This window comes from Camelina sativa, chromosome 14 (genome assembly GCF_030686135.1).
Source record: "Camelina sativa cultivar CO46 ecotype springtype chromosome 14, ASM3068613v1".
NCBI lineage: Eukaryota > Viridiplantae > Streptophyta > Magnoliopsida > Brassicales > Brassicaceae > Camelina > Camelina sativa.
Window position 1 is genome coordinate 5357462 of NC_141893.1, and position 25914 is coordinate 5383375.

The 25914-nt window shown below is 30.2% G+C and overlaps 7 protein-coding genes and 1 pseudogene across 8 annotated transcripts; 7 read left to right on the plus strand and 1 right to left on the minus strand.

Annotated features, from left to right (window-relative positions):
* Positions 1-3406: 3406 nt before the first annotated feature.
* LOC104739913 (lysophospholipid acyltransferase 1) lies at positions 3407-6056 on the minus strand. Its single transcript, XM_010460391.3, has 8 exons — positions 5498-6056; positions 5344-5399; positions 4922-5142; positions 4406-4814; positions 4194-4279; positions 4041-4104; positions 3838-3956; positions 3407-3749 (listed from the first exon to the last, which is right to left on the minus strand). Exons 1-8 carry the CDS (start codon positions 5800-5802, stop codon positions 3612-3614), a joined length of 1398 nt encoding a protein of 465 aa, XP_010458693.1. The 5' UTR covers positions 5803-6056; the 3' UTR covers positions 3407-3611.
* Positions 5969-8062, plus strand: LOC104739915 (rRNA biogenesis RRP36-like protein). Its single transcript, XM_010460392.3, has 10 exons — positions 5969-6103; positions 6221-6336; positions 6433-6554; positions 6646-6712; positions 6840-6892; positions 6988-7042; positions 7156-7230; positions 7329-7449; positions 7572-7618; positions 7715-8062. Exons 2-10 carry the CDS (start codon positions 6235-6237, stop codon positions 7808-7810), a joined length of 738 nt encoding a protein of 245 aa, XP_010458694.1. The 5' UTR covers positions 5969-6103; positions 6221-6234; the 3' UTR covers positions 7811-8062.
* Positions 8063-11841: 3779 nt separating this feature from the next.
* On the plus strand, positions 11842-13051 carry LOC104743265 (thionin-like protein). The gene is given in 3 exon segments (XM_019236012.2): positions 11842-12045; positions 12048-12299; positions 12918-13051. Coding segments are annotated over 3 exon segments (360 nt in total). The 5' UTR covers positions 11842-12002; the 3' UTR covers positions 12983-13051.
* A 3532-nt stretch (positions 13052-16583) lies between these two features.
* On the plus strand, positions 16584-17292 carry LOC104739916 (thionin-like protein 2). Its single transcript, XM_010460393.2, has 2 exons — positions 16584-16954; positions 17098-17292. Exons 1-2 carry the CDS (start codon positions 16612-16614, stop codon positions 17163-17165), a joined length of 411 nt encoding a protein of 136 aa, XP_010458695.1. The 5' UTR covers positions 16584-16611; the 3' UTR covers positions 17166-17292.
* An 866-nt stretch (positions 17293-18158) lies between these two features.
* LOC104743266 (thionin-like protein 2) lies at positions 18159-18842 on the plus strand (annotated as a pseudogene). The gene is made up of 2 exons (XR_015579191.1): positions 18159-18536; positions 18664-18842. The product of XR_015579191.1 is annotated as a thionin-like protein 2 (transcript).
* Positions 18843-19926: 1084 nt separating this feature from the next.
* Positions 19927-20699, plus strand: LOC104739917 (thionin-like protein 2). Its single transcript, XM_010460394.3, has 2 exons — positions 19927-20423; positions 20551-20699. Exons 1-2 carry the CDS (start codon positions 20093-20095, stop codon positions 20610-20612), a joined length of 393 nt encoding a protein of 130 aa, XP_010458696.2. The 5' UTR covers positions 19927-20092; the 3' UTR covers positions 20613-20699.
* A 1393-nt stretch (positions 20700-22092) lies between these two features.
* Positions 22093-22846, plus strand: LOC104739918 (thionin-like protein 2). Its single transcript, XM_010460395.2, has 2 exons — positions 22093-22480; positions 22600-22846. Exons 1-2 carry the CDS (start codon positions 22150-22152, stop codon positions 22659-22661), a joined length of 393 nt encoding a protein of 130 aa, XP_010458697.1. The 5' UTR covers positions 22093-22149; the 3' UTR covers positions 22662-22846.
* An 822-nt stretch (positions 22847-23668) lies between these two features.
* On the plus strand, positions 23669-24393 carry LOC104743267 (thionin-like protein 2). The gene is made up of 2 exons (XM_010464370.3): positions 23669-24045; positions 24176-24393. Exons 1-2 carry the CDS (start codon positions 23712-23714, stop codon positions 24235-24237), a joined length of 396 nt encoding a protein of 131 aa, XP_010462672.1. The 5' UTR covers positions 23669-23711; the 3' UTR covers positions 24238-24393.
* Positions 24394-25914: the final 1521 nt, after the last annotated feature.

Genomic DNA, 25914 nt, shown 5'->3' on the forward strand with positions numbered 1-25914 from the left:
TGGATTCAGAGATTCACGTGGCTCGATCGTGTTAGTAATATTGGAATGGTGTATAGAAGATGACATTTCAGGACGTAACATTCCACCGCTCGTGTTAGTGCGTTTTCTACATCTATTAATTCACTACCAAATCGTGGATTCCCTATTTGTCCGATAATTGGTTAGTTATATCGGAAAGCTTCAAAGATTTGTAGTACAATTACTATGTTTTTTTTTTACATATTACATATTATTTCTCAATTCGTATGATAGTGAAAGTTATGTCATAAAAGAAATTTAGGTTATCTCTTCGAGTATATGTAATCTAAGTTTTCTTTCGCTATGAGCTCTTCTTGAGTTCTTGTGTATTTTTTTCTTTTGTGTTTCAAAATGCTACACAAAAATGCTGTGTCACTCTAAAGTAAGTAGAGAATATTTGATATCATATAATCGTGAAAATTTGCAGTTAATATTTCCCTAAACTCAAATGTATTTTGATAGTAATAGCAATTACTTCGCATACATATTACGAGTTTACGACATGCACCACTGTTCTCTCTCTCTCTCTCTCTATATATATATATATATAAAGGAGATATTGCTTGGCATTTACATATATTAATTAGTTTGCTTAGCAATTATTTTGTATGTTTTTTTTTTCTTGAACAAATTATTTTGTATGTCTATGAGATCTTCCGTTTACATATAAAAGTTTCTTTCATAAATAAATGAGATCTCCGTTTACATATAATAGTTTTTTAATTTCATACTAAACTATTATTATGCTATCTCGTAACCTAATTACCTAAATGAGATCTTAACATATATGAGATCTTACGTTTAATTATACATAATAGTTTCTTTCATACATGTTAAGATATCACCGTAAAATCAATTAATAGAAACTACTATTATGCTATCTCGTAACGTAATATAAAATATGTATTTTCTATCATTTAGGTAATTATGTCTTTCTCGAGAGGCTGTTTGACAATATATTGTATCAATCAGATAATTTGATCCTGTTATTTATCAAACTGCGCGCATGCATGATATTTTTGGATTCGATCTCAAGACAAAATAATTATTTGAACAATGAATATATCATATATAATATATATATATATATACACGTAATGTTGCAAAACAACTTAGTATTACTATTAATTACGTTATTTGGCAAATTACACTTTTTTGGATCCTTATCAAAACTATTCCAGTATTCATTAACAAAAGAAGACTTAGCCATCAATTTGAATCTTCACTGCAGCCTCTATTACAATTTGAAACTGATTCTACAAATTACTATTAATTAGTATATATAGTAAATTAATGGTTGTGTAATTGGTTTTTGAAATTTTATTTGTTAATGTTTGTTTTCCTTTTACAACCAGCTGTTGATTCATATTGAACAATATAAAGATTGGTTTCGGACAAATCTTTATACTTGATTTGATGAGATAGTGGTCCACTGCAGATTTGTCTCCCTACGTGTTTTGAATGATACCCCTTCCCTCTTTGGTATGTTTACTCACACTCATAATCATTAATCATTATTTTAATCTTACTTAATTCCCATTAATGGCTGTTTGTTATGATCATTATACAATAAGTATAATACTCTCTCTCTTTAGTAGAAATACTTTTTTTTATATAGAAATTTGATATTACACTCTCTTTAGCAGAAATATTCTTTTATATAGAAATTTGATAATTGGAGTTAGTTAATAATTAAATGTGTTTATAGCTTTATTTACAAAAAATATTATATAAATGTGAACTTTTTATAAAATCATGTCAATCGTCTATTGATAGAGATTTTATGAAAAGTTCTAACACCGAGTGGTTTAGAAAATCCGGTTTATTAATGTTGTAATTTGCTTTCGCTTTCTAATTTAGATACAGTATATGCATTGGATAGCGAAATCATAATGAAAATATCAAAATTTGATAATTGTTATAACCACATCGCAAGTCACAATTATTTTTGTTTTTCAAAGCTTGTTCTATAGTACTATTATCCACACTTTGTTCTGTTATAGGTTTATAACAAATCATGTGTTCCTTTTTATGTGTGCAACATCATGTGTTCTAATGTCATCATTCGAAATTTCGAATCATAGCTAGTAAAGGCTAGCTAGTGGTTGATGGGAGAGAAGCACATCAACGTTTGTTGGGGACTTGGTGTGATTTTGTTTCGTCAAGATGCCATCTTTGTACATTTCCTATTTTTTTTTTGTAAAAAAGAAACTATATAATAGTAGTTTCCTTCGTCATTGGGTAAACCCTGAATCGAATCTAAGAGAGTGACTGGACAGCTATCCATGTGGAGAACACTGGACTATAAAGTCCCCACTGTTTTAGAATTGTAGTTAAGCAGTTTATATATTAAAAACATAATCAAGGAAAGTGCATTATACTTGCTGTAGCCTGTAGTTTTGATCAATCATGGCCTTCTACATCATATTCTCAGTTTTCATTTTTTTCGCATCTGTATTCTTCATTATTTCATTTTTTGGCATCAGTTTTCATTTTTTTCGCATATATATATATATATATATATATATATTAATATAGACCAAAGTACGAATTGTTATGAAAGATATTACTAATTACAATATTTTGCAATCCATCATGAATTTTCAGATGTTTACCTGAAGTATTTGTTTAATAATCCTGGTTGGCAACTTGTTAAAAACAACAACTGAAAATACATTTTTGCCGACAAAGTAGAAATATAACGACATTAGTAACATGGAGTTTGGATATAAACACAGTTTCTTTTCCTTTTTCGGGTCAAAAAACACAGTTTCTTTCATGCACTAATTTTAAATCAAATGTTTTGATACTAAATTGTAAAAATATAGATAGAGTTTGCTATTGGAACTTTGGAAGGTCAAAACGATAGTCGATAGATATTGCTCTTACATTCGAATTTCTATTTTCTTATGAGAAAATAAGTATATTTGCTTTGAAGTGTGTGTGTATTTAAACGTTTCAGTCATCCATTATCTATCAACAAGCTAGGAAGCAAAATTAGAGACTAATCTTATCTGTAAATGTGAAAAATAATAATAATATCATATATTCATATGTACATTCAACGATGTGTATTGGAACAAAAAAGTTGGTAGATTAACTTATTGACAACAAAAACTGATTCGAGTAAATCTTTCAACTTTTATAGATTTACATTTTCGAGAAAAAAGAAAAACATCAAACATATTTAAAATGTGTAGTGTAGCCTTTTTTAGATTTTCTTTTAACCGTCTTGTGCTTTTTTCTTTGGGTATCTTTTTGGGGGGAAAAAGCTGCCGTCAATTGAGAAAAAAATTGCGATTTGTTTTGTGGGGTACTTTGATGGAGATACATTAAGTAGTAAACTAGTAATATTCCTAACGTAAAAGAAAAAAAAAACATCAAAACGTAAACAATACTACTTTTTCACATTTGCAATTTACGTTTACATAGTTATGAAGTTATCCTTACTGTATATCCACCAATATCATTAAAAAAAAAAATCGATGATAAAAATAAGAGATAAACAAGAGAACCGGATCGGTTTGTTTCCACTGCTACAGAAGAAGCAGCTGAGAAGCGCGGGAAACATAATTACCGTTAAGAGAAACCGTTTATTCTTCTTTGCGTGGTTTTGGTCTGGAGGGTTTAGCAGGAACAACGTAACTGAGGAGAATCAATACAACAGGTAAGATTGTTCCAATGTAGTATACGCTCCCATAGGCGGTGACTGTTTCGTGCAAGCTTAACACCTGAGAGGAGAGATTGCAATTAACAAACAATAAAGGCGTTTAGAGTGATCCATCAATGGTGACGGGAAGAAATGAATTGGTTAATTACCATGAAACCGACGGCTGAGTAGTTGAGAACCAAAACGGTGTAAAGGAAGTTTATGAACACCATGCCTTTTCTCAGCATTGCCATTTGTGGACTGATGGCTTGTTGCCACCGGTAAATAACTGCAACGAAGAAAAACAGAGTTAGATCATCAAGAAGATAGACGCAATTAGCAAAAGAGAGAAACTGGGAAAACTGTATTTCACCCCGTGAGCCAGCAATCATCAGAGCTGACTGAACAAAGAACATCATATAACCAGGATAGAGTCCCTGCAAATTGCATTGGATTCGCTTAGTTAGTTTCCAGCTTAAGAATTGGAAATATCACGACGAGAATAGATGATGAATAAAGAACTCACATGCCAAACCGCACTGACAGTTTGTGTAGCTAGTAACTGGAAGAAACCTGCTTTCTTCCCATTCTGCACAAGTCTCTCATACACATCTGCATTGTAAACAACATGAATAAGTCGATTGGATATGGATAAGTCACTTACAATGACTTAGTTTCACAGGCCAACCGAAATTGTCTGCCTTTTTATGAATCTTCAAGCATCAGAAAACTACTTACAGTGACGGAGCCAAGTGCTGACTTGTATGTTCCATACAAGTGGAATCTGAACCGCACTCTTAGCTAGTTCAACACCGAGAATGTCTACGTTCTTGGCACGGTCCCATTTAGGCTTTGGTGAAGCATCATTAGTCCAACCACTGAAACCCAAACCAGAGATGATAATTGAAGCCTCTGAAATTGACCAGATGAAGTAATACTTCCAACGGGCAGTGAATCCAGCCATGTATTGGTAACTAAACTTTCTCAAGAATCCCCATTCTTGGTACGCGGGTTCAGTGAACCGAGTTAAGGGGTATTGAGGTACTAAATAGAGATACAGAGCCATGCAGATCGCAGCTTGAAAAATAGCTCTGACTGTAGCTCCGAAAGGAGATGGCTGCTTTCTTTTATCTGAAGTATCCCAAATCTGGAAAACACCACCAATGTTTTACATATTTACAGTCTAGTCTATAAAAATTCACTGTTTTCTTGATAAACACAAAAAGATCACAAGAAGAAGAAGAAGAAGCTTACCCCTTTCCCTTCGGTCCATTCGAGATAATCTTTTGTTTCATAAACGGGACCAGCAAAATGGCTACCGCAACAGAGGCAGTAACCAAAGTACTCAATCAAAGACGGCATCTGAATCAATCTGTTTTTCTTCTGAGCTTCACGAAGACCTTCCTCCTTCAACATCCCATCATTGTAATTCATTGCACACGAGATCACTTTCAGCGTTAACACCATTAACGCTCCTAATACATCCCAAACAAAAAAAAAAGCCAGTTTAAGAAGCTACTAACAATTACTACTCAAGACCAAATTCATCACCTAACTCGTAAAAACAAGAGCATCCAAAGCATAAAGTAAGAAACTTTTATTCAATTTGTTTCAGATACATAAACCCAATTCAAAATTCATCAACAACTTCATCAGATGAGGGGATTAAGAGTTACCAGTAGAGTCGATTCCTCCTTCTTTCCAAGCATCTCCACTCATGTAAAACACATGACTATCACACACAAATCACCAAACTGAATCAGGCTTTTGTTCCAAAATCAAGCATTGTATCATAGCAAATAAGAAAAAGTTGAGATTTTTGAGTAGTACCAGCCAATAAGATAAGCGAAACCGAGGAAGAAAGTGATGATTCCACACTTGGGTCTATAAACCGCCATTGAAGCATAACCGATCGTCATCAGAACAAGGAAGTGGAGGTTGGAGGAGAATCCAAACGAAAGGTAAGAGAGTAAAGCACCTGAAGCTGCAGCGTACAAGTGTTTACCGATTCCACTCGGAACGATTCGCCAAGCGAATGAAACAGGGATCGTGGCCACGAAACAGAGTAGGAAACGGAGTACGGCCACCGATACTCCGATCGAAGCAGCCATGGAACTCATATCCACCAAACCCATGGCTTTTTTTTTATAACTCGAACCGAGTTTCTCCGGGAAGGGGAAGAGAAAGCTCTGATCTCTCTCGCCGCCGAGGCTATATGGATCCGGCCGTGTCGTGTCGTGTGGTTGTTCGCTTCTTTATTAACGAAAGGTATCAAATTCACCAATAATAAACCGGTCGGTACAATTTTAAACCATCGGTTTAATATAAAACCCTAATTTCCTTTTTTTCATCATCTTACAATCTCTCATTAACAGTTCTGTCATCGTCCTCCTTCTTTAGCCGTCGTTGCTTGATTCTACAAGTTCCTCTGTTCAAGTAAGTTTTTTTTTTACTCTGTTTCGGTTTGAAGGCACTAGGAGTATGTTTCTGTGTTATGGGTTGAGTTTGTTTCTTAGGGAATGCTAAAAAAAAGCTGTGTTCTTTATTGATTAGGTTCAGGTTTTGATATGACGGGAGCTGGTAAGTTTGAAGGGAGCTCGAGTAGGATAGTGTTTGAGGACAGTGATGAAGACCTTTCGTGTTCATCTGTGTCTTCTTCAGATGAGGAGGTTAGTAACTTAATAATAAGAGTATTTGTTGATGAAACTTTAGACATTCTTGTTTGTTGATTTTGAATTTTGAATGATGTCTTTGTTTGGTGTTAGGAAGAAGAAACAGAGAAAGAGTTGACATTTGAGGAAATACATAAGTTGCGAGCTGATGGGTCTAAGCCAGTTACCTGGAAACCAAATCAAGTGAAGAAAACGGGTCGTGCTAACAAAAACAGGTACACACATTGTTTCCCTTTGCTCTTGTTTACCTTCTTTGTTGGTTATGTTTTTGTTAATCTTGGGGTTTTTCATTTGTGATTGAAATAGACCAGTGGAGTTGAGTTCTAAAAAACCTGTGAGTCGTTATAGAGAAGTTATTCATGTTCCAAAGAAGGTAATTGTGAAACTTTTGAATCTCTATTTCTCTTTATTTGTTCTCTCTCTCTCAAGTGTTTGATTCTTGTGGGTGTAGAATTGTTGAGTTTTTTTTTTGTTAAAAGAGTTTCTTTGTTTGCATTCAGGAACCTCGTGATCCTCGCTTTGTTTCATTGGGTGGAAGACTTGACCTTGACGGGTATGTTTTCTCTTGTCAACATGAAATTTGTTATAACTTATAATATGCTTCTTGTTCTTGTTTGAGTGAACATATAAGTTCTGTATCTTTTGTAGTTTCAAGAAGCGATACAATTTCTTCTTTGAAGATAAACTTCCTGTAGAAAGAGAGGTATTTTGATTGATTGACTTTCTTAATGCTGAGAGAAGTTCTTGCAATTTCCTACGAAGTTTGGATTTGTCACGAAGGCTTTTTGTTTGATATTTCGGGGGTTCTTAAAACAGGAATTGAAAAAGAAGCTAAAGAAAACAAAGAATCCAGAAGAGGCCAACAAATTGAAGAACGAGTTAACTTATGTTGTGAGTGATCCTTTCTTTGGCTCTCCTGTTATTTAAAAAACTCTCTGATCATTACTTTGTTTCCTCACTTTTTTTTTTGTCTGTTATATATACCTCAGGAGAAAATGTTGAAATATGAACCATCAACAAAGAACAAGGGAGCTGCGATACTAACAGAACACAAAAAGAGAGAACGAGAAGCCGCGAAAGAAGGGAAAAAGCCTTACTATCTCAAGAAATGTATGTCCGGAGTCTTTTTACTCAAAAATGTCCCACGTTTGTGGGTTGAAACATAACAGTTTTGAGTTTATTTATTTATTTTGCCAACAGTTTACTGAATTGTTTTCTCCCTTCTTATACAGCGGAAATCCGAAAGCAAACACTCGTCGAAAAGTACAACAGTCTCAAGGTATGTAAATCAGTTCTTGACTTCACAAAGATTTTTAAGTGTTTGTATAAAAACGGAATCACTGAATCAGTTTTTTTTGTTTTGGGCATAATCCAGGAATCTGGGAAGCTTTCATCGTATCTTGACAAACGGAGGAAGAAGAATGCAACTAAGGATCATAGGTACATTCCCTACCGTCGATCAGAGGAATAGAGAGAGGCAGATTTGCTTTCAGACCGATCACTTACATCAATTCATGACACTTTTGTGGTGGTCTTTGTGATGATTTTATGCTTGAGAATTGAAAGACAAATGCAGTATAACCTTTTGTTTTTTTGAATTGAAAGCCATAATCCAGTACAAAAGGCTACTTAGTTTGCCGAGAGACTCTAGAGCCATCAGAGGGTTCATATACTTTACTCTTCTTACTTATTTTATCAATTGTTTATTTTATTTTTTTCTTTATTTCTTTTTAGTACTACTTTTAAGCATGAACGAACATAACATCCGAGATAAGATAGATTATATATTTGATGGAATCTGTAGATATATTACTATTTTAACATCTATATTAACATTTTTGCTGCAGTTTTGTCAAAGTAGTCTTGAAGTTTGAAAATATTTACAACTAATGTTATTATTATTAAAACATTTTTTAAAAAAGTTGAAAGATAAAATCGAAATATGCATAAATAAGGTATGTGAATTAAATATCCTTCTATCAATCAAGTAAAATGTTCCTAAATTATCTCCACCATCAAGCCTAATTTTCTGCAAAACTAAACAAAATTTTTGTCATTCCAATACAGGAAGATCTATATTCGCTCCAATCAATTATATTCAATTACTTCAATTTTTTTTAGTTTTGTCTAAAATTTTAATGTTATTATCTATATAGCTAATTGATTTTTATAAAAGGTTTAAAATATATTAGTTAATAAACTTTACTAAATTTAATTATTATGGGACGGGTTATGATCAATATTCTTATAAATTTAAAATGTCAATAATCCATCACTACGACAATCGGTTTTATATACTAAAATGTAATAAATTTCTATAGATATTATTTATATAGAAAATATAGGCCTACAGTGTACTGTTAAAAGACGGTCCTCACAATTAAGTCTATCGGGATTATGAATTTTAGCAAGGTACGTCTGCGGTTGGCGGGTTATCCCGAAAACTACAAATATATGATTAAAATATATATATTATATATAAGTAATATTTTTACATAGTTATGTATATATAATACGTGAAATATGTGATAATGTGAGGAAATTTCATGTATACCAATTAAGATATTTACAAAATATCAATATTATAAGTTATTTTAAAATTTCGTTTTTTTCTTTGCCACTAAATTTTTAAAGAGTAATTAATATAAAATTTAGGTCAGGGACATGCTTAGGCATAACTTTAACGACCGCGATCTTAGCGGGTTGACCCGCTGCAGTCCAAGAAAAAAGAAATGTGAACCAACTTGTTTGACACCTCTATATACATGATTACTATAAACAAACAGGTACAACTTAATAATATAAAAGGATATTAATAATATAAATTAATTTATAACAAAAATCAATTATTGTATTGTAAACCGCAGATTAAATCGTAGAATTAACAATCAAAATACAACTATACAATCTTAAACATCAAATAAAACGTATAAAATTAATTAACAATTACAACTTGAAATTTAATGATTTTAGTAAAAGAAATAATCCCGCGGTGTACCGCGGGTTAAAATCTAGTACTGTAATATAATGTTTATGTTTACGCACATACGACATATTGATTCATGTATGTAAAATGAAGAAGTATAAACAAATACGTATGTACTTTTTCAATGTCTAAGATTCTCTAGATTCTAAAATGAAGCTCATATTCAACTTTACATTTTAATTGATTTGTATAAAATTTGTATGTTATTTAATTATGAATTTTAAATTTATTTTATTGAAATTCACTATTATTAAACTGAAAATTTAAAAATCCTTTATATATTAATAGAGATTTTTGGCAAAAAAAGCTGAGGTGTCAGCATTACAGAGCTTATGACACTTTTTCCTTTATTTGTCATCAGCTTTTAAAAATATTTACATTTATTTACTATTGTATTTTTCCAAAAATACAATTTACACCCAAAATTAAATTTTTATATTATCTTTCTAACTCAATTATATCCTTTAGTTATATTTTCATAAAATCTTTAAAATGAATTTAAAAAACCCTTTGTTCATATGATATAATAATATAAGATGATATTATAATAACTCTCACGGGTTAAATTTTAATTATTATACAAAATTTTTAATATATACTACACAGTCGAATTTTAAATATTTCAATTACCCATAAATATAATAGATTTTGTAGTCCCTTATATATTAATAGAGGAACATTTTGGCAAAAAAAACTGAGGTGTCAGCATTATAGATTTCATGACACTCTTTCCTTTATTTGTCATCCGTTTTTAAAAATATTTACATTTATTTAACATTGTATATTTCCAAAAATACAATTTACACCCAATATAATTTTTTTATATTATCTTTCTAACTTATCCTTTAATTATATTTTCATAAAATCTTTAAAATGAATTTTAAGAACCCTTTGTTCATATGATATAATAATATAAGATGATATTATAGTAACTCTCACGGGTTAAATTTTAATTATTATACAAAATTTTTAATATATACTACACAGTCGAATTTTAAATATTTCAATTATCCATAAATATAATAGATTTTTTAAATCCCTTATATATTAATAGAGGAACATTTTGGCAAAAAAAACTGAGGTGTTAGCATTACAGATTTCATGACACTCTTTCCTTTATTTGTCATCCGTTTTTAAAAATATTTACATTTATTTACAATTGTATTGTTCCAAAAATACAATTAACACCCAAAATTAAATGTTTATATTATCTTTCTAACTTAATTATATCCTTTAATTATATTTTCATAAAATCTTTAAAATGAATTTTAAGAACCCTTTGTTCATATGATATAATAATATAAGATTGATATTATAATAACTCTCACGGGTTAAATTTTAATTATTATACAATTTTTTTTATAAATATATACTACATAATCAAATTTTAAATATTTTAATTACCCATAAATATATTAGATTTTGTAAATTACAGTAAAAACATTAAATAATTATTTTATACCGCACATAATGCGGGTTGTTACCTAGTATACTTTAAAATCTACTGTTATTTAAAACAGTTTTTGAATTTGGATTTTAATAAATTTTAAAGATTCTGGAGGCTTTAAAAGAATTTTTTTTAGTTAAAAATACATAAATCCAAATTTCATGGTTTTAGATTGGATTTGAAAGAATTTTACAGAATATTATATTAATTTCTTTAAAATCTATCAAATTTCCTAAATCTCATCAAATTCTCCAAAATCATGGTTTCAAACTTTCAATATACTCCCATTTGTTTCTTAATTTATTTAAACATAACCTTTGATTATTTCAACTAAGAAAAAAAAAATCAATATTCCTTTTTTTTTAATAGTTAATCTATATTATATCTATATGTCAATTACATTAAAGTAGCTAGATTATTTCAGTTTTACATTAATTGCTACAACTATATTATGTCTTATCTTGGTAAAGGTAAATCTAGCTTAATTTGTAAGATGTAAGATTATACTTTTTAATTAAAAATCTTTTTTTTCCCTAGTTAATTTTCTTTCTTTAGAATTAATATATTGCATATTATGTTGTTAGGTTCATGGTTACAGCGAAAACCAAATGATGCATGTACAACTTCCATGAGAATTGGTAGAAGAAATACTCTATCTTGTTCCGTTTCTATATGTAATCCGATTCAGGTGATTTAGGAGGTGTATTCCATCCAACATTTCAAGTGATTTGTCTAATTTAAAATAATAAATCCTATGACAGTCATGGATTAAAGAAGGTCTAATGAAATCAAAGTGATTTGAAAATCCAATGATAATGACAACATTTTAGGATTGAAATATATATTTTCAGTTAAAAATACAGAAATATCATGATTTTAAGTAGATTTTTTTTTTTTTTGGACAAATCATGATTTTAAGTAGAATGGGGAGACTATTACAAGAAATCATAATTTTTTTTCTAAAATCATCAAAATCATATTAAAACTCAACTCATTTAATATATATGATTGAATATGCTTCCTCTAATTACCAACTTATAATTGTCACATAAAATCACAAATATTTTTTTTTCTGATTATGAAAATATTAACTAAAACACATTTACACATTTCCCTATAAATAAACCTTAATTACACAACAAACAATCACAATTAATAAACACTTTCCATCAGCAATATTTCTAATATTTCTGCCCAAAAAAAAAAACACTCTTTGTACTTTCAAAGAAAATGGAGAACAAAAGAATGGCCATGTTAGTGGTGATGATGTTGGTGATGGGAACATGTTGATTGAGACAGAGGCTGTTATGTCTTTTAAAGTATGTTACGGAGGTTGTCTTCTGGCGTGTGGTATTTTAGCACCCAATATCAAAAAACTTTTCTGTCCTTTCATGTGTATCAAGGATTGTAAACGTCGTGCACTCTCTGTTGAGGCGAATCTAAAAGAGATTAACCAGACTGATTATTTCTGCAACATTGGATGTGCTACCGATCGTTGTGGTTCATCCTCCTCAATCGAAGATAAGGGTAAGTTTTTTTATTTTTTTTATTTTTTTCTTTTCTCTCAGTTCTTGTGTAATTTAGGTCTACTTAGTTTTTACGTTATGAGATAAGAAACTCTCGCCTACGATATCATATTTTGTGGAAACTTTAGGAGGCTATATATATGTTGATAATAGTTATTACATATATGTATTATATTATTATATTGAATTAGCTAGTTAAGTTAGAGAGAGACTAATACAAAGTAAATAGTATAACGTGTAATACAGAAAATTTCTAAGTATGTCAAGAAAATCTGAAACCATTATATACTACTAATCCGTCTTTCTTTCTTCACCTTCATCAAACTTTCTTAATTTTTTTTATATATTAGATAAAACATTTTGTATATCACTATAACTATATTAAATGATATATCAACCTAATATTTATATTTCATTTGTTTTCATACTTTTTTCTTATTCGTTGATAATTGCTTTTGTTTATGGAACTGTAAACTTCTACTTAAAATTTTATATATTTATTATAATATTTAAACGCTAATATATATATATATATATATAATAGTAATATTTGTTATATATATTATTGATATATTAAACTATTTTTTTTTGCCTACATCAAAATACATTGGCACGGCAGATCATGTGGAGAAAGTTTCCGTATGCGTGGATTCATGTTCAGAGACTTGCTCCCACAAGAACTAAAAACCGCTTTTGATGTTTCTTCCAATAGTGTCTAAATTAGACCACTAGTATGTATCGAGCAGGCCAATTAATAAAATAAAACCATTCATATCCAAAATAAAGATACTTAAATATTAAAGAAAAGGATGTTTTTAATAATAATAGTAATATTATGTACACTATAACCATATTATTATTAGGCCTCGGAAAAATAACTGGAACCAAAGAAGCAAATCAAACTGACCCGAAAAAATAAAACCAAAACCGACAAAATATCTTAACGGAATCTTAATTTATTTATCCAAAAATTAAAACCAAACCAAATCGAGAATTGAATGAGTATCCTAAATACCCGAAATATAACTATATGTCCATAAAATTAATTATATTAAGATTTATATAAGCTAATTACCTAAAATTACAATTCTGAATTCGAAAATATTAGTTAATTTTAGACCAAAATAAACATAATACTGAAAATAATTAAAATATCCAAAAAAAAAAAGGTTTTGGTCAAAATTTAATCTCTTTTTATTTTATTTATTTTCCAAAATATTCTGAACAGCACCGAACAGATATGTTAAAATATCCACATGAATATTAAATTTATTTACCCAAATTAACCATAAACTTAAAAAATCGACCTGAACCAAACCGAAGAACTGATCGCCCAAAGCTAATTTCATGTATGTATCTCCCATTTTTTTGATATAGAATGCGTGAAATACACGCATCAGAAAAGAAAGTAAAACACATTCGTGTACGTGCAAGTATATGTACACTGTACATACATTGATACATAAACGTATATGTTGATGTATTATACTCAAGTAACTCAACCATCATTATTAGTTGGATCCCCAAATTAACGAGAGGAATTTGGAAATGATATATTTCCACTATGTAGTCATCACAAAGAAATTACAGCCTTATTTGTGGCTCACTGCATATGTATATGTTGACCAATCCACAGAATTACACAACTATATAAACAGGCCATGTTAACACAACAGCATTCACAACTTACAACACAACACTTTCATTAAAAAAAAAAAAATTGTATCATCTAGCTATAGAGACTAAAGAAATGGAGGGCAAACGAGTGACAATGTTGGTGGTAGTGATGGTCATAGGGAACCTTCTGGCTCAAACAGAGGCTATAAAAATCCCATTTCAGGAATGTTATCCAGCTTGTCTTATAGAGTTATAGGGTGCAAAAATGCGTCAAAGTTTCCACAGTATTTAAAGTGTCCATTCACCGATTCACGCGTCTTAAAAACTGTTTTCATAAACCTTCTCCACCGTCTTTCTTCAAAAAATATTGATGATTCTGATTATTTCTGCAAACTCGATTGTGCGCATCTCATCATTGTGTTTTCCTTTCTTCCCTCCAAAATCCGAGTAAGGTTTTTCTTTACGTCGTGTATACCTTTTTTGTATACTCTCTAAGCCATAATGGTGTTCACGAATATTTGTTACATAAGCATAAGCATAATACAATTTTCTGTTTTCTTTTCTTTTCATTTGTCTTATTCTTCAAACCAGTGACCATATATATAGTTGAGATTTGATTTTTTGTTTTGTAATTGACGTTATCTTTAATGGTTTTGGTTGGTGTTTGTGTTATGAACAGATGTGGAAAGAGTATCAGCTTGTGTGTAATCATGCTCAAACCATTTGTTTGTTTCAATTCAGTACTTAAATCTAATTAATGAAGTGTTGTTCAATTCAAGCACTACAATAAAAACGTGCTAGGATACGTTGATTACTCTACGTCACAATCTAAACCGACCTAGAGTAATCAACTGAAATTTTATTAGGCATACTCATTTTTTATGTTTTCTTTTTTGGTGATTTCTTTTTTCATTTATTTATTTATTTGCAATCTTTTTTATTATAACAGCTGGAAAGTTAATTAAAAGTGAAATATGGGATTTTGGAGGGAAAGTTAATTTAAGTTTGGTGTCACATAAAAACAGTTGCCAAACTTACTTAACTGACTCAAATATTTGACAATATAAGTAAATATTAATTGTTAAAATGATGCTAAAATACTTAACGTCATACATTTTTACGACGGTTTTTAAACTGATGTTATTTGGTTTAAATCGGTTTAGTATTAATGTTCAAGCTCAATAACAACAAACATGTTTTTGTAATTGGAAGAGATATTGTTTAGTATTCACAATTGAGGAAATAGAAATAATGTTTTACATATCAAATCTAGTGATATAGAGAAGGAATCGTACTTTTGCCCAAAAAAAAAAAAAAAAAAAAAAGAGAAGCAATCGTACTCAATTAATCTCTGTAGAATATTTGACCAAAATAAAATAAAACTTTAGAATGAAAGAATAATAAATTAGATAAACAAATATAATGTTTTATATATATTTTTTTTAAACAAATATTTTTATAACAGTGAATGTATTGTATATCTTAAAACAAATTTATTTATTGAATTAAGGGAACTAAAAAATCAAAATTATAATCAAATAATAGGAAAAATAGAAAATTAGATAAAAGAACATAATTACCCACAATGTTTTTTTTTATATAGATAATAACCTACCACTGTTTTATAACACTAAAGTTATAGTCTTAATCAGTTGTTGATTGTGATTAATTTTCTTATGGTTTGTTTGGGGTTTTATATATGGGGAAGATCATGTTGAGAAAGTATCATCAGTATAATATGCGTAGATTTACGTTCATAGATCATGTGCTCCCACAACAATTAAACCCCAAACTCGTTTGATATAACTTTAACTTAATGTCTAAATAAAAGATATAATAAACGAGCGATATATAAAAGACTCATTTTCCAAATGAGAAGTTGAGAACTTATTTCTAGCTATAGATGATATATGCTTCGTGTTACGACTTACGAGCAAGCCAATTGATAAAATAGAACTATCTGTTAAAAATAAAGAGACATTAATAATAATAATAATAATAATAATAATAATAATAATAATAATAATAATAATAATAATAATAATAATAATAATAATAATAATAATAATAATAATAATAATAATAATAATATACATTTCCGGATAGCAAATACTTAGAGATGAATCACATTTCCCCAATTCCCCTCCATGACAAAAAATTGAATAAATTTTTATCATTCAAAAATAAGAATGTCTGAAGGTTTTAACCAAAATATGTGTTACGTTAAAAGTTAAAACACAGCATGCATACATGTTTAGCAAACTCGTTACTAAGTCATATTCGTTTCTATCGTGTGTGTAAACACAAACACTCTACATGGGTAAACAATATTTCAGTCCGGACGCCTTTATCCGTATCATCGAGTTTTTGTGGAAAACAATATTTCATGGGACATTTGTAGGCCCATAATTAGTACGCTTTGGTGAAACTTCGATACGTTTAATCTTTTTGTTTTTAACGAATAATATCCGTGTCGGAAAGGGAATGGAAAAAAATATATAGATTTATCCATCAATTGTCGTATCATCAAAATAATTACACCTTGATTTGTTGTTGACTGTAAAAGTGTTTACTTATACGGAAGATTACGTAATCCCTATATATATATATATATATATATATATAAACAGTACCACATAAAAGTAAAAGTAATAAATAAACAATAGCATCAACGTTTTATAACACTCTTGAGAAAAATGGAGAGCAAAAGAGTTGCGACGTTGATGATGAACAACATTATGATAGTGATGGTACTAATGGGATACCTTCTGGTTCAGACGTCAGAGGCTAAGTCTACTAGCCATTTTAAAGTTTGTTACTCAAATTGTCATATGGTGTGTAAATCTCATACGACGTTTCCAAAATCTCTTTTTTGTCCATTCACATGTCTTCTGACTTGTCTTGTTCCTACTCCACCATCACCTTCTCCTTCTTATTATACTACGGGTTTAACAAACAAAATCGATCGTACTGATTACTTCTGCAAACTCGGTTGTGCTACTCACCATTGTGTTTCTCTTTCTTCCCTCCAAAATCCGAGTAAGTTTTCACTTTTTGCATTCACAATTTTTGGTATAAATATAAACATTCTACATTAATCTCATGCATGTAGTCGTTGCTCACTACAAACTTTATATGATGGTTGTATTTATGGTTGTGTTTGTTGTTTGTGATGCGGACAGATGCGGAGAAAGTTGCAACCTGTGTGGATTCATGTTCGGAAAAATGCTCCAAGGAGAATAAAAACTGATATATGTTTTACTTTAATAAAAAGCAAATCATATTATGTATTGATTTTGTATTGACGCGATATTCAAGCCGAATGAGTGTTTTTTATTTTTGCCAGTCAAATAAATATTATTTCTTTCTTTTATTAATTTTTGGGACTTGATAAATAAATCGATAAAACTGTACGTGAACCGAACACAACTATTCACCAGCTGTAATATTTGATCTGAAACTACGACAATTTTTTTGTTTATTTAAATGTTAAGTCTTGATCTATGAACATGTACTACATTAAACCGTGGTCTAAACCTCACAATAGACCCAATAAGTATACAGTTTTAAACCTTTAATAACTACTCTTTAACTGTATATATAATACGGTAATTCACCTATACATGATTAACTTATAGGGAGGTAATTATATGAGAAATGTCAGAAATAATTCTACACAACTTTTAATTTTAAACAAGACGAAAGCGTCAAAAAATATACATAATATTTTCATAACATGCATAGTTATCAACTAATATTATTTTCTACAAGTTTTATCGTTATGCCACCAAACAAGATATGAAATATAACCAAACATGTGTGACTAACAAAAAAGATTTTGAGTACACATGATTTATATAGTTTTTTTTCTGTCAACATTTTTAAATACAATCCGGCCCTGACAATTTAGAGGCACATATAAGATTAGTCTTTGTTCTCTTATTTTGTTTTGAATTTTGGCTGTTTATTCAGAAAATAAAAATAAATCGTTTATAGACAATATTTGGGTTCATCCCGTACCCAGCTGTGTTCAGATTCATGTATTAAGTAAGTATCTACATTAAAAGGCTGTAAGTTTTACGTTAATGCATATTTTTATGCCATTAACGGAACAGTATCAGCTTCAAATGAGAAATGAATTGTGAAAAATATATATTACCCATTATAAATATATATTAATCAAGAGTCTATCTATATAAACAAACAATACCACCACCACAATCACAAGTAACACACTACTTCCTCATCAACTTTTATAATACATTCTCTATATACTAGAAAAAAAAAATGGAGAGCCAAAGAATGGTGATGTTTGTGACAATGATGATAGTGATGGTAATGGGAAACCTTCTGATTGAGGCAGAAGCTCAAGCTCCACCTCCATCTTCTCATCCTTTCAAAACTTGTTACCGTGGTTGTGTTGTGGGTTGTCTCTACCAGAAGACGTTTCCAAATTTTTTGGGGTGTCCATTAACGTGTGTGGGGACCTGTCTTTTCCCCCAAATGCCTTCTCCTCTTTCACATATGGTTTCAACAAACGAAATTGATCATACTGATTACTAGTGCAAACTCGGTTGTGCTGCTCATCACTGTGTTTCCCTTTCTTCCATCCAAAATCCGAGTAAGTTTTTTTTTTTGGTGTATTATCGTAAGATTATGGGTTATTTTTTTTCTTTTTCTTTTTGTTTATTGAAATTTTATAACATAAGATTTATTGTTTTGTTTGTTGTTGTTTATGGCATGAGCAGATGTAGAAAAAGTTGCAGACTGTGTGGATTCATGCTCGAACAAGTGCTCCACCAAGAACTAATAATCCTAGTTTTTTTTATTGTAATAAAGTAACGATCTAAAAAATTGATTTGTATCGTTTAAGTTTGTTGTTTGTATCAATCACGATGAATATTTATGTCACATTAATGCAAGCAAATCGGTTATGATTACATATTAAAAAAAAAAAAAACTCTTTCTTCGTACTGCTTTCTGTTTCTTTTGTGGGCAGAGCCTAAGTTCATAACAACAATCACAACAACAAGAACAAGAACAGCAACAAGTTTTTTTTCCTCAAAACATTCTCTTTCTCCGGCTTTAATTTCTCTCTTTACTGCATCATCATCATCTTTATTATCCCGATCCCAATTTCCACAAGACTGTTTATGGCTTTGCATCCCTCCCCGACGTTTTAACTAAGCATGGAATCGCCTGCATGTGCCTAAGCTCATCTGCTTCATGATATTTCAATGTGTAAAAGATTCAGACTATGTTTATTTATTTAAATGTTAAGTCTTTATCTATGAACATATACTACATCAAACCGTGGTCTAAACCTCACAACAGACCCCAATAAGTATATAGTTTTAAACCTTTAATAACTACTCTTTAACTGTATATATAATACGGTAATGCACCTATACATGATTACTTATAGGGAGGTAACTATATGAGAAATGTCAGAAAATAATTCTACACAATTTTTAATTTTAAACGAGACGATTATATCATATAAATTTATATGTACAAAATGGTTTTTAAAAAAAAAATCGTCAAAAATATACATAAATTTTTCAGAGCATGCATAGAATATTATTTTCAACTAGTTTTATTGCTATGCCACCAAACAAGATATAAAATATAACCAAACATGTGTGACTAACGGAAAATTTTTTTACTACACATGATTTATATAGTTTTTTCTGTCAAATTTTTAAACACAGCCCGGCCCTGACAATTTAGAGGCACATATAAGAATAGTCTTTGTTCTCATATTTGGTTTGAAATTTGGCTGTTTATTAGAAAATAAGAAGAAATTGTTTAGTTGGTTCCAAATAAAACAATTGTGGATCATTACCAAAATAAAATTTGTTTTCTCTATTTGTTCTCGGCTCACAGCTGTACAGATTCATGTAAGTAAAATATCTGCATTAAAAAGGCTGTCAGTTTCATGTTAATGCATATTTTTATGCCATTAACGGAACAATATACTGTATATATCATCTTCAAATCAGAAATGAATTGTAAAAAATATATATTACCCATTATAACTAAGTAAAGCAAATCAAGAGTCCATCTATATAAACAAACAACAACAACACATATTACCACCACCAAGTAACACACTACTTCCTCATCAACTTTTATAATACATGCTCTATATACTAGAAAAGAAAGAAGAAGAAAAACATGGAGAGCCAAAGAATGGTGATGTTTGTGACAATGATGATAGTGATGGTAATGGGAAACCTTCTGATTGAGGCAGAAGCTCAAGCTCCGCCTCCACCTTCTCCTTTCAAAACTTGTTACCGTGGTTGTGTTGTGGGTTGTCTCTACCAGAAGACGTTTCCAAGTTTCTTGGGGTGTCCATTAACGTGTGTGGGGACCTGTATGTTTCCCCAAATGCCTTCTCCTCCTTCACAGATGGTTTCAACAAACGAAATCGATCATACTGATTACTACTGCAGACTCGGTTGTGCTGCTCATCACTGTGTTTCCCCTTCTTCTTTCCAAAATCCGAGTAAGTTTTTTCTTTTTGTATTATCGTAAGATTTTGGGTTTTTTTTTTTCTTTTTTTTTTGTTTATTGACATTTTATCAACATAAGATTTATTATTGTTTGGTTTGTGTTGTTTGTGGCATGAGCAGATGTAGACAAAGTTGCGGACTGTGTGGATTCATGCTCGGACAAGTGCTCCACCAAGAACTAATAATCCTAGTTTTTTATTTTATTTATTGTAATAAAGTAACGAACTAAAAAAATAATATGAACCGTTTAAGTTTGTTGTTTGTATCAATCAAGATGAATATTTATGTCACATTAATGCAAGAAAATCGGTTATGATTATATATATTAAAAAAAAGCTCTTTCTTCCTACTGCTCTCTGTTTCTTTTATGGGCAGAGCCTATGTTTATAATTAAAATACGTTAATCAGAAAACAATATACATATAGGGCACAACAACAACAACAAGAACAAGAACAGCAACATGTTTATTTATTTAAATGTTAAGTCTTTATCTATGAACATGTACTACATCAAACTGTGGTCTAAACCTCACAACAGACCCCAATAAGTATACAATTTTAAACCTTTAATAACTACTCTTTAACTGTATGTATAATACGGTAATGCACCTATACATGATTAACTTATAGGGAGGTATATGAGAAATGTCAGAAAATAATTCTACACAATTTTTAATTTTAAACGAGACGAAATCGTCAAAAATTATACATAAATTTTTCAGAGCATGCATAGTTTATCAACAAATATTATTTTCAACTAGTTTTATCGTTATGCCACCAAACAAGATATGAATTATAACCAAACATGTGTGACTAACAAAAAATATTTTTATTACAAAAAAATTATTAGGGGTTATTGGTTTGAGATTTGAATAGATTTTTAAAGAATTTAAATATTATGTAGAATCTGCTGTTATTAGATCAAGATTTTGTTAAACTCTGTTAAAGTTTAGTGTTATTAGTTTGTGATTTGTAAAAAATTATTTAAAATCTTAACAAATTTGGGTAATTGGATTCAAAATTTTATAAAGACATTAAAAGTTTTGTGTTATTCAATTAAAACGAAAGAATTTAGGATTGTTAATGACTTCAATTACTATGTTATTGGTTCATGATTTTAGACACTTTTTTTACAAAATTAAGCTATGGAAACTATCACAAAAATACATGAATTGTTTAGAGAACTTTACAAGAATTTAGAAAACTAATCAACAAAACTCTCTAGCAATTTTTAACAATCTTTCACTTATGCACTTTTAATGATTTTGTTGAACTCTTCAAAAATCTTCATAAATTAGAATCCAATACCATCCCCTTATATAGTTTTTTTTCTGTCAAATTTTTAAACACAGCCCGAAAATAAGAAGAAATTGTTTATTTGGTTTCAAATAAAACAATTGTGGATCATAACCAAAATAAATACTGTTTACTCTATTTGTTCTCGGCTCACAACAGTACAGATTCATATATGTAAGTAAATATCTGCATTAAAAAGGTTGTAAGTTTCATGTTAATGCATATTTTTATGCCATTAACGGAACAATATATATATCATCTTCAAATCAGAAATAAATTGTAAAAAAATATATATTACCCATTATAACTAAGTAAAGCAAATCAAGAGTCCATCTATATAAACAACCAACAACAACACAGATTACCACCACCAACTTTTATAATACATTCTCTATATACTTGAAAAGAAAGAAGAAGAAAAAGATGGAGTGCCAAAGAATGGTGATGTTTGTGACAATGATGATAGTGATGGTAATGGGAAACCTTCTGACTGAGGCAGAAGCTCAAGCTCCACCTCCACCTTCTCCTTTCAAAACTTGTTACCGTGGTTGTGTTGTGGGTTGTCTCTACCAGAAGACGTTTCCAAGTTTCTTGGGGTGTCCATTAACGTGTGTGGGGACCTGTATTTTTCCCCAAATGCCTTCTCCTCCTTCACAGATGGTTTCAAAAAACGAAATCGATCATATTGATTACTACTGCAAACTCGGTTGTGCTGCTCATCACTGTGTTTCCCTTTCTTCTATCCAAAATCCAAGTAAGTTTTTTTCTTTTTGTATTATCGTAAGATTTTGGGTTTTTTTTTATTATTTTATTGACATTTTATCAACATAAGATTTATTATTGTTTGGTTTGTTGTTGTTTTGGCATGATCAGATGTAGAAAAAGTTGCGGACTGTGTGGATTCATGCTCGGACAAGTGCTCCACCAAGAACTAATAATCCTAGTTTTTTTATTGTAATAAAGTAACGATCTAAAAAATGATATGAACCGTTTAAGTTTTGTTGTTTGTATCAATCACGATGAATATTGGTGGGATCTAAAAAATGATATTTATGTCACATTAACGCATGCAAATCGGTTATGATTACAAAAAAATAAAATAAAAAACTCTTGCTTCGTACTGCTCTCTGTTTCGTTTATGGGCAGAGCCTAAGTTTTAATTAAAATACGTTAATCATACAACAATATACATATATTGTACGTGTTATCAGAATTAATCTTAAAAAATTTCCATCTTGTCTCATATAATCCATGAGTCGATAATGACATTGTACAAGACAACACTGACCTCTTCGTCGTTGTCTTCCTCCAGTATTCTAAGAAACCTTATAGTAGTTCAATAAGACCACTCTTGCAGAATCCGCTGACAATTGTAGATTTAGTAACTGCATTTGGTTGACAACCCACTTCAATCATTTTTTCCAGTAGAAAGTTCACTTGAGGAATCATATTATTGTCAAACAGACCACTAAAGGCAGTTTTATATGCCACTTGACTCTTGTGCTTTGACTTAATACACATTGTCTTGAGTGTCCGGTCTCTGTAAAAGAGTATCCATGGATGTCCTGAAACAAAAGTTGGAATATTAATTCAGTTCACCCTCACAACTAATGGATTCCAGAATAAAGTCAAGATTAAAGTATCAAACATAGACGAACAAAAGATCCAGCAACACCAAACATTAAATGGATTTGATTTTGATCAATTAGTTGTACAGATTCATGGATTTAAGTAAATATATGCATTAAAAAGGCTGAAAGTTTTATTTTAATGCATATTTTTATGCCATTAACGGAACAATATATATATCATCTCAAATGAGAAATGAATTGTAAAAAATATATATTACCCATTATAACTAAGTAAAGCAAATCAAGAGTCCATCTATATAAACAAACAACAACAACACAGATTACCACCACCAAGTAACACACTACTTCCTCATAAACTTTTATAATACATTCTCTATATACTAGAAAAAAAAGATGGAGTGCCAAAGAATGGTGATGTTTGTGACAATGATGATAGTGATGGCAATGGGAAACCTTCTGATTGAGGCAGAAGCTCAAGCTCCACCTCCACCTTCTCATCCTTTCAAAACTTGTTACGGTGGTTGTGTTGTGGGTTGTCTCTACCAGAAGACGTTTCCAAAAATTTTGTGGTGTCCATTAACATGTGTGGGGACCTGTCTTTTTCCCCAAATGTCTTCTCCTCCTTCACAGATGGTTTCAACAAACGAAATCGATCATACTGATTACTACTGCAAACTCGGTTGTGCTGCTCATCACTGTGTTTCCCTTTCTTCTATCCAAAATCCGAGTAAATTTTTCTTTTCTTTTTGTATTATCGTAAAATTTTGGTTTTTTTTTTCTTTTCTTTTTGTTTATTGACATTTTATCAGCATAAGATTTATTCTTGTTTGGTTTGTTGTTGTTTGTGGCATGAGCAGATGTAGAAAAAGTTTCGGACTGTGTGGATTCATGCTCGGACAAATGCTCCACCAAGAACTAATAGTCATTTTTTTTTTAATTGTAATAAAGTAACGATCTAAAAAATGATATGAACCGTTTAAGTTTGTTGTTTGTTTCAATCACGATGAATATTTATGTCACATAAATGCAAGCAAATCGGTTATGATTATATATATTAAAAAAAAACTCTTTCTTCCTACTCCTCTCTGTTTCTTTTATGGGCAGAGCCTAAGTTTATAATTAAAATACGTTAATCAGAAAAAAAATATACATATAGGGCACAACAACAAGAACAAGAACAGCCACAAGTTTGTTTTCCTCAAAACACTCACTTTCTCCGGCTTTAATTTCCCTCTTCACTGAATCATTATCATCTTGATCATCCCGATCTCAATTTCCACAAGACTGTGTATGGCTTTGCATCCCTCCTCGACGTTTTAACTAAGCATGGAATTGCCTGCGATGTGCTTAAGTTCATCTGCTTCATGATACTTCAATGTGTAAAAGATTCAGACTATGTTTATTTATTTAAATGTTAAGTCTTTATCTATGAACATGTACTACATCAAACCGTGGTCTAAACCTCACAACAGACCCCAATAAGTATACAGTTTTAAACCTTTAATAACTACTCTTTAACTGTATATATATAATACGGTATGCACCTATACATGATTAACTTATAGGGAGGTAACTATATGAGAAATGTCAGAAAATAAATTCTACACGATTTTTAATTTTAAACGGGACGATTATATCATATAATTTATATGTACAAAAATGTGTTTTTTAAAAAAATCGTCAAAAAATATACATAAAATTTTCAGTGCATGCATAGTTTATCAACTAATATTATTTTCAACTAGTTTTATCGTTATGCCACCAAACAAGATATGAAATACAACGGAAAAGATTTTTATTACACATGATTTATATAGTTTTTTCTGTCAACATTTTTAAACACAGCCCGGCCCTGAAAATTTAGAGGCACGCACATATAAGATTAGTCTTTGTTCTCATATTTTGTTTTGAATTTTGGCTGTTTATTCAGAAAATAAGAATAAATTGTTTATTTGGTTTCAAAGAAAACAGCTAGGATTTAACCTGCGGTGTACCGCGTGACAATATTTTTAATTTAAACATTTTAAAATTTATATTGTATTTATTTGTTATTTTATTATTGTTTTATTAATTTTAAAAATATAAAATTTTACAGGTATTTGATAAAAGTATTCAAAGTATAGGATTTTTGTAGTGTTTTCAATGTTTTAACCCGTGTGGTATATGTATAGTCTAGTAATACATTTATCTCCTGGTACAAATCTAAAAGTGTTTTAAAAAAAAAACAATTCCACTTAACTCCCTATATCGGATTAATGCCAACCCGTCTCACCAAAATCAAAATAAGTTTTTGCGAAAAAAATAATAATCAAAATAAGTTTTTTCATACAAAAAATAATCAAAAAAATAATCAAAATAATCAAACATACCGTGTAACCATGTCTTTTTTTTTACTGATATGTGGATTTTCATTTCCTGAAATGATAAAAGCAGCAGAGTAAGATTCATTTGAATAATAAAAGAAAATAATAGAAATTATGTTTTTGTGTGATTCTTACAGTGCCAAGATCAGCTCTATAGTTTCCACGGTGCTGCTTGTGTATTGACGCCACAAGTGAAGGACTTTCACTTGCACCCTCCACGTCGTCTTGTAAGG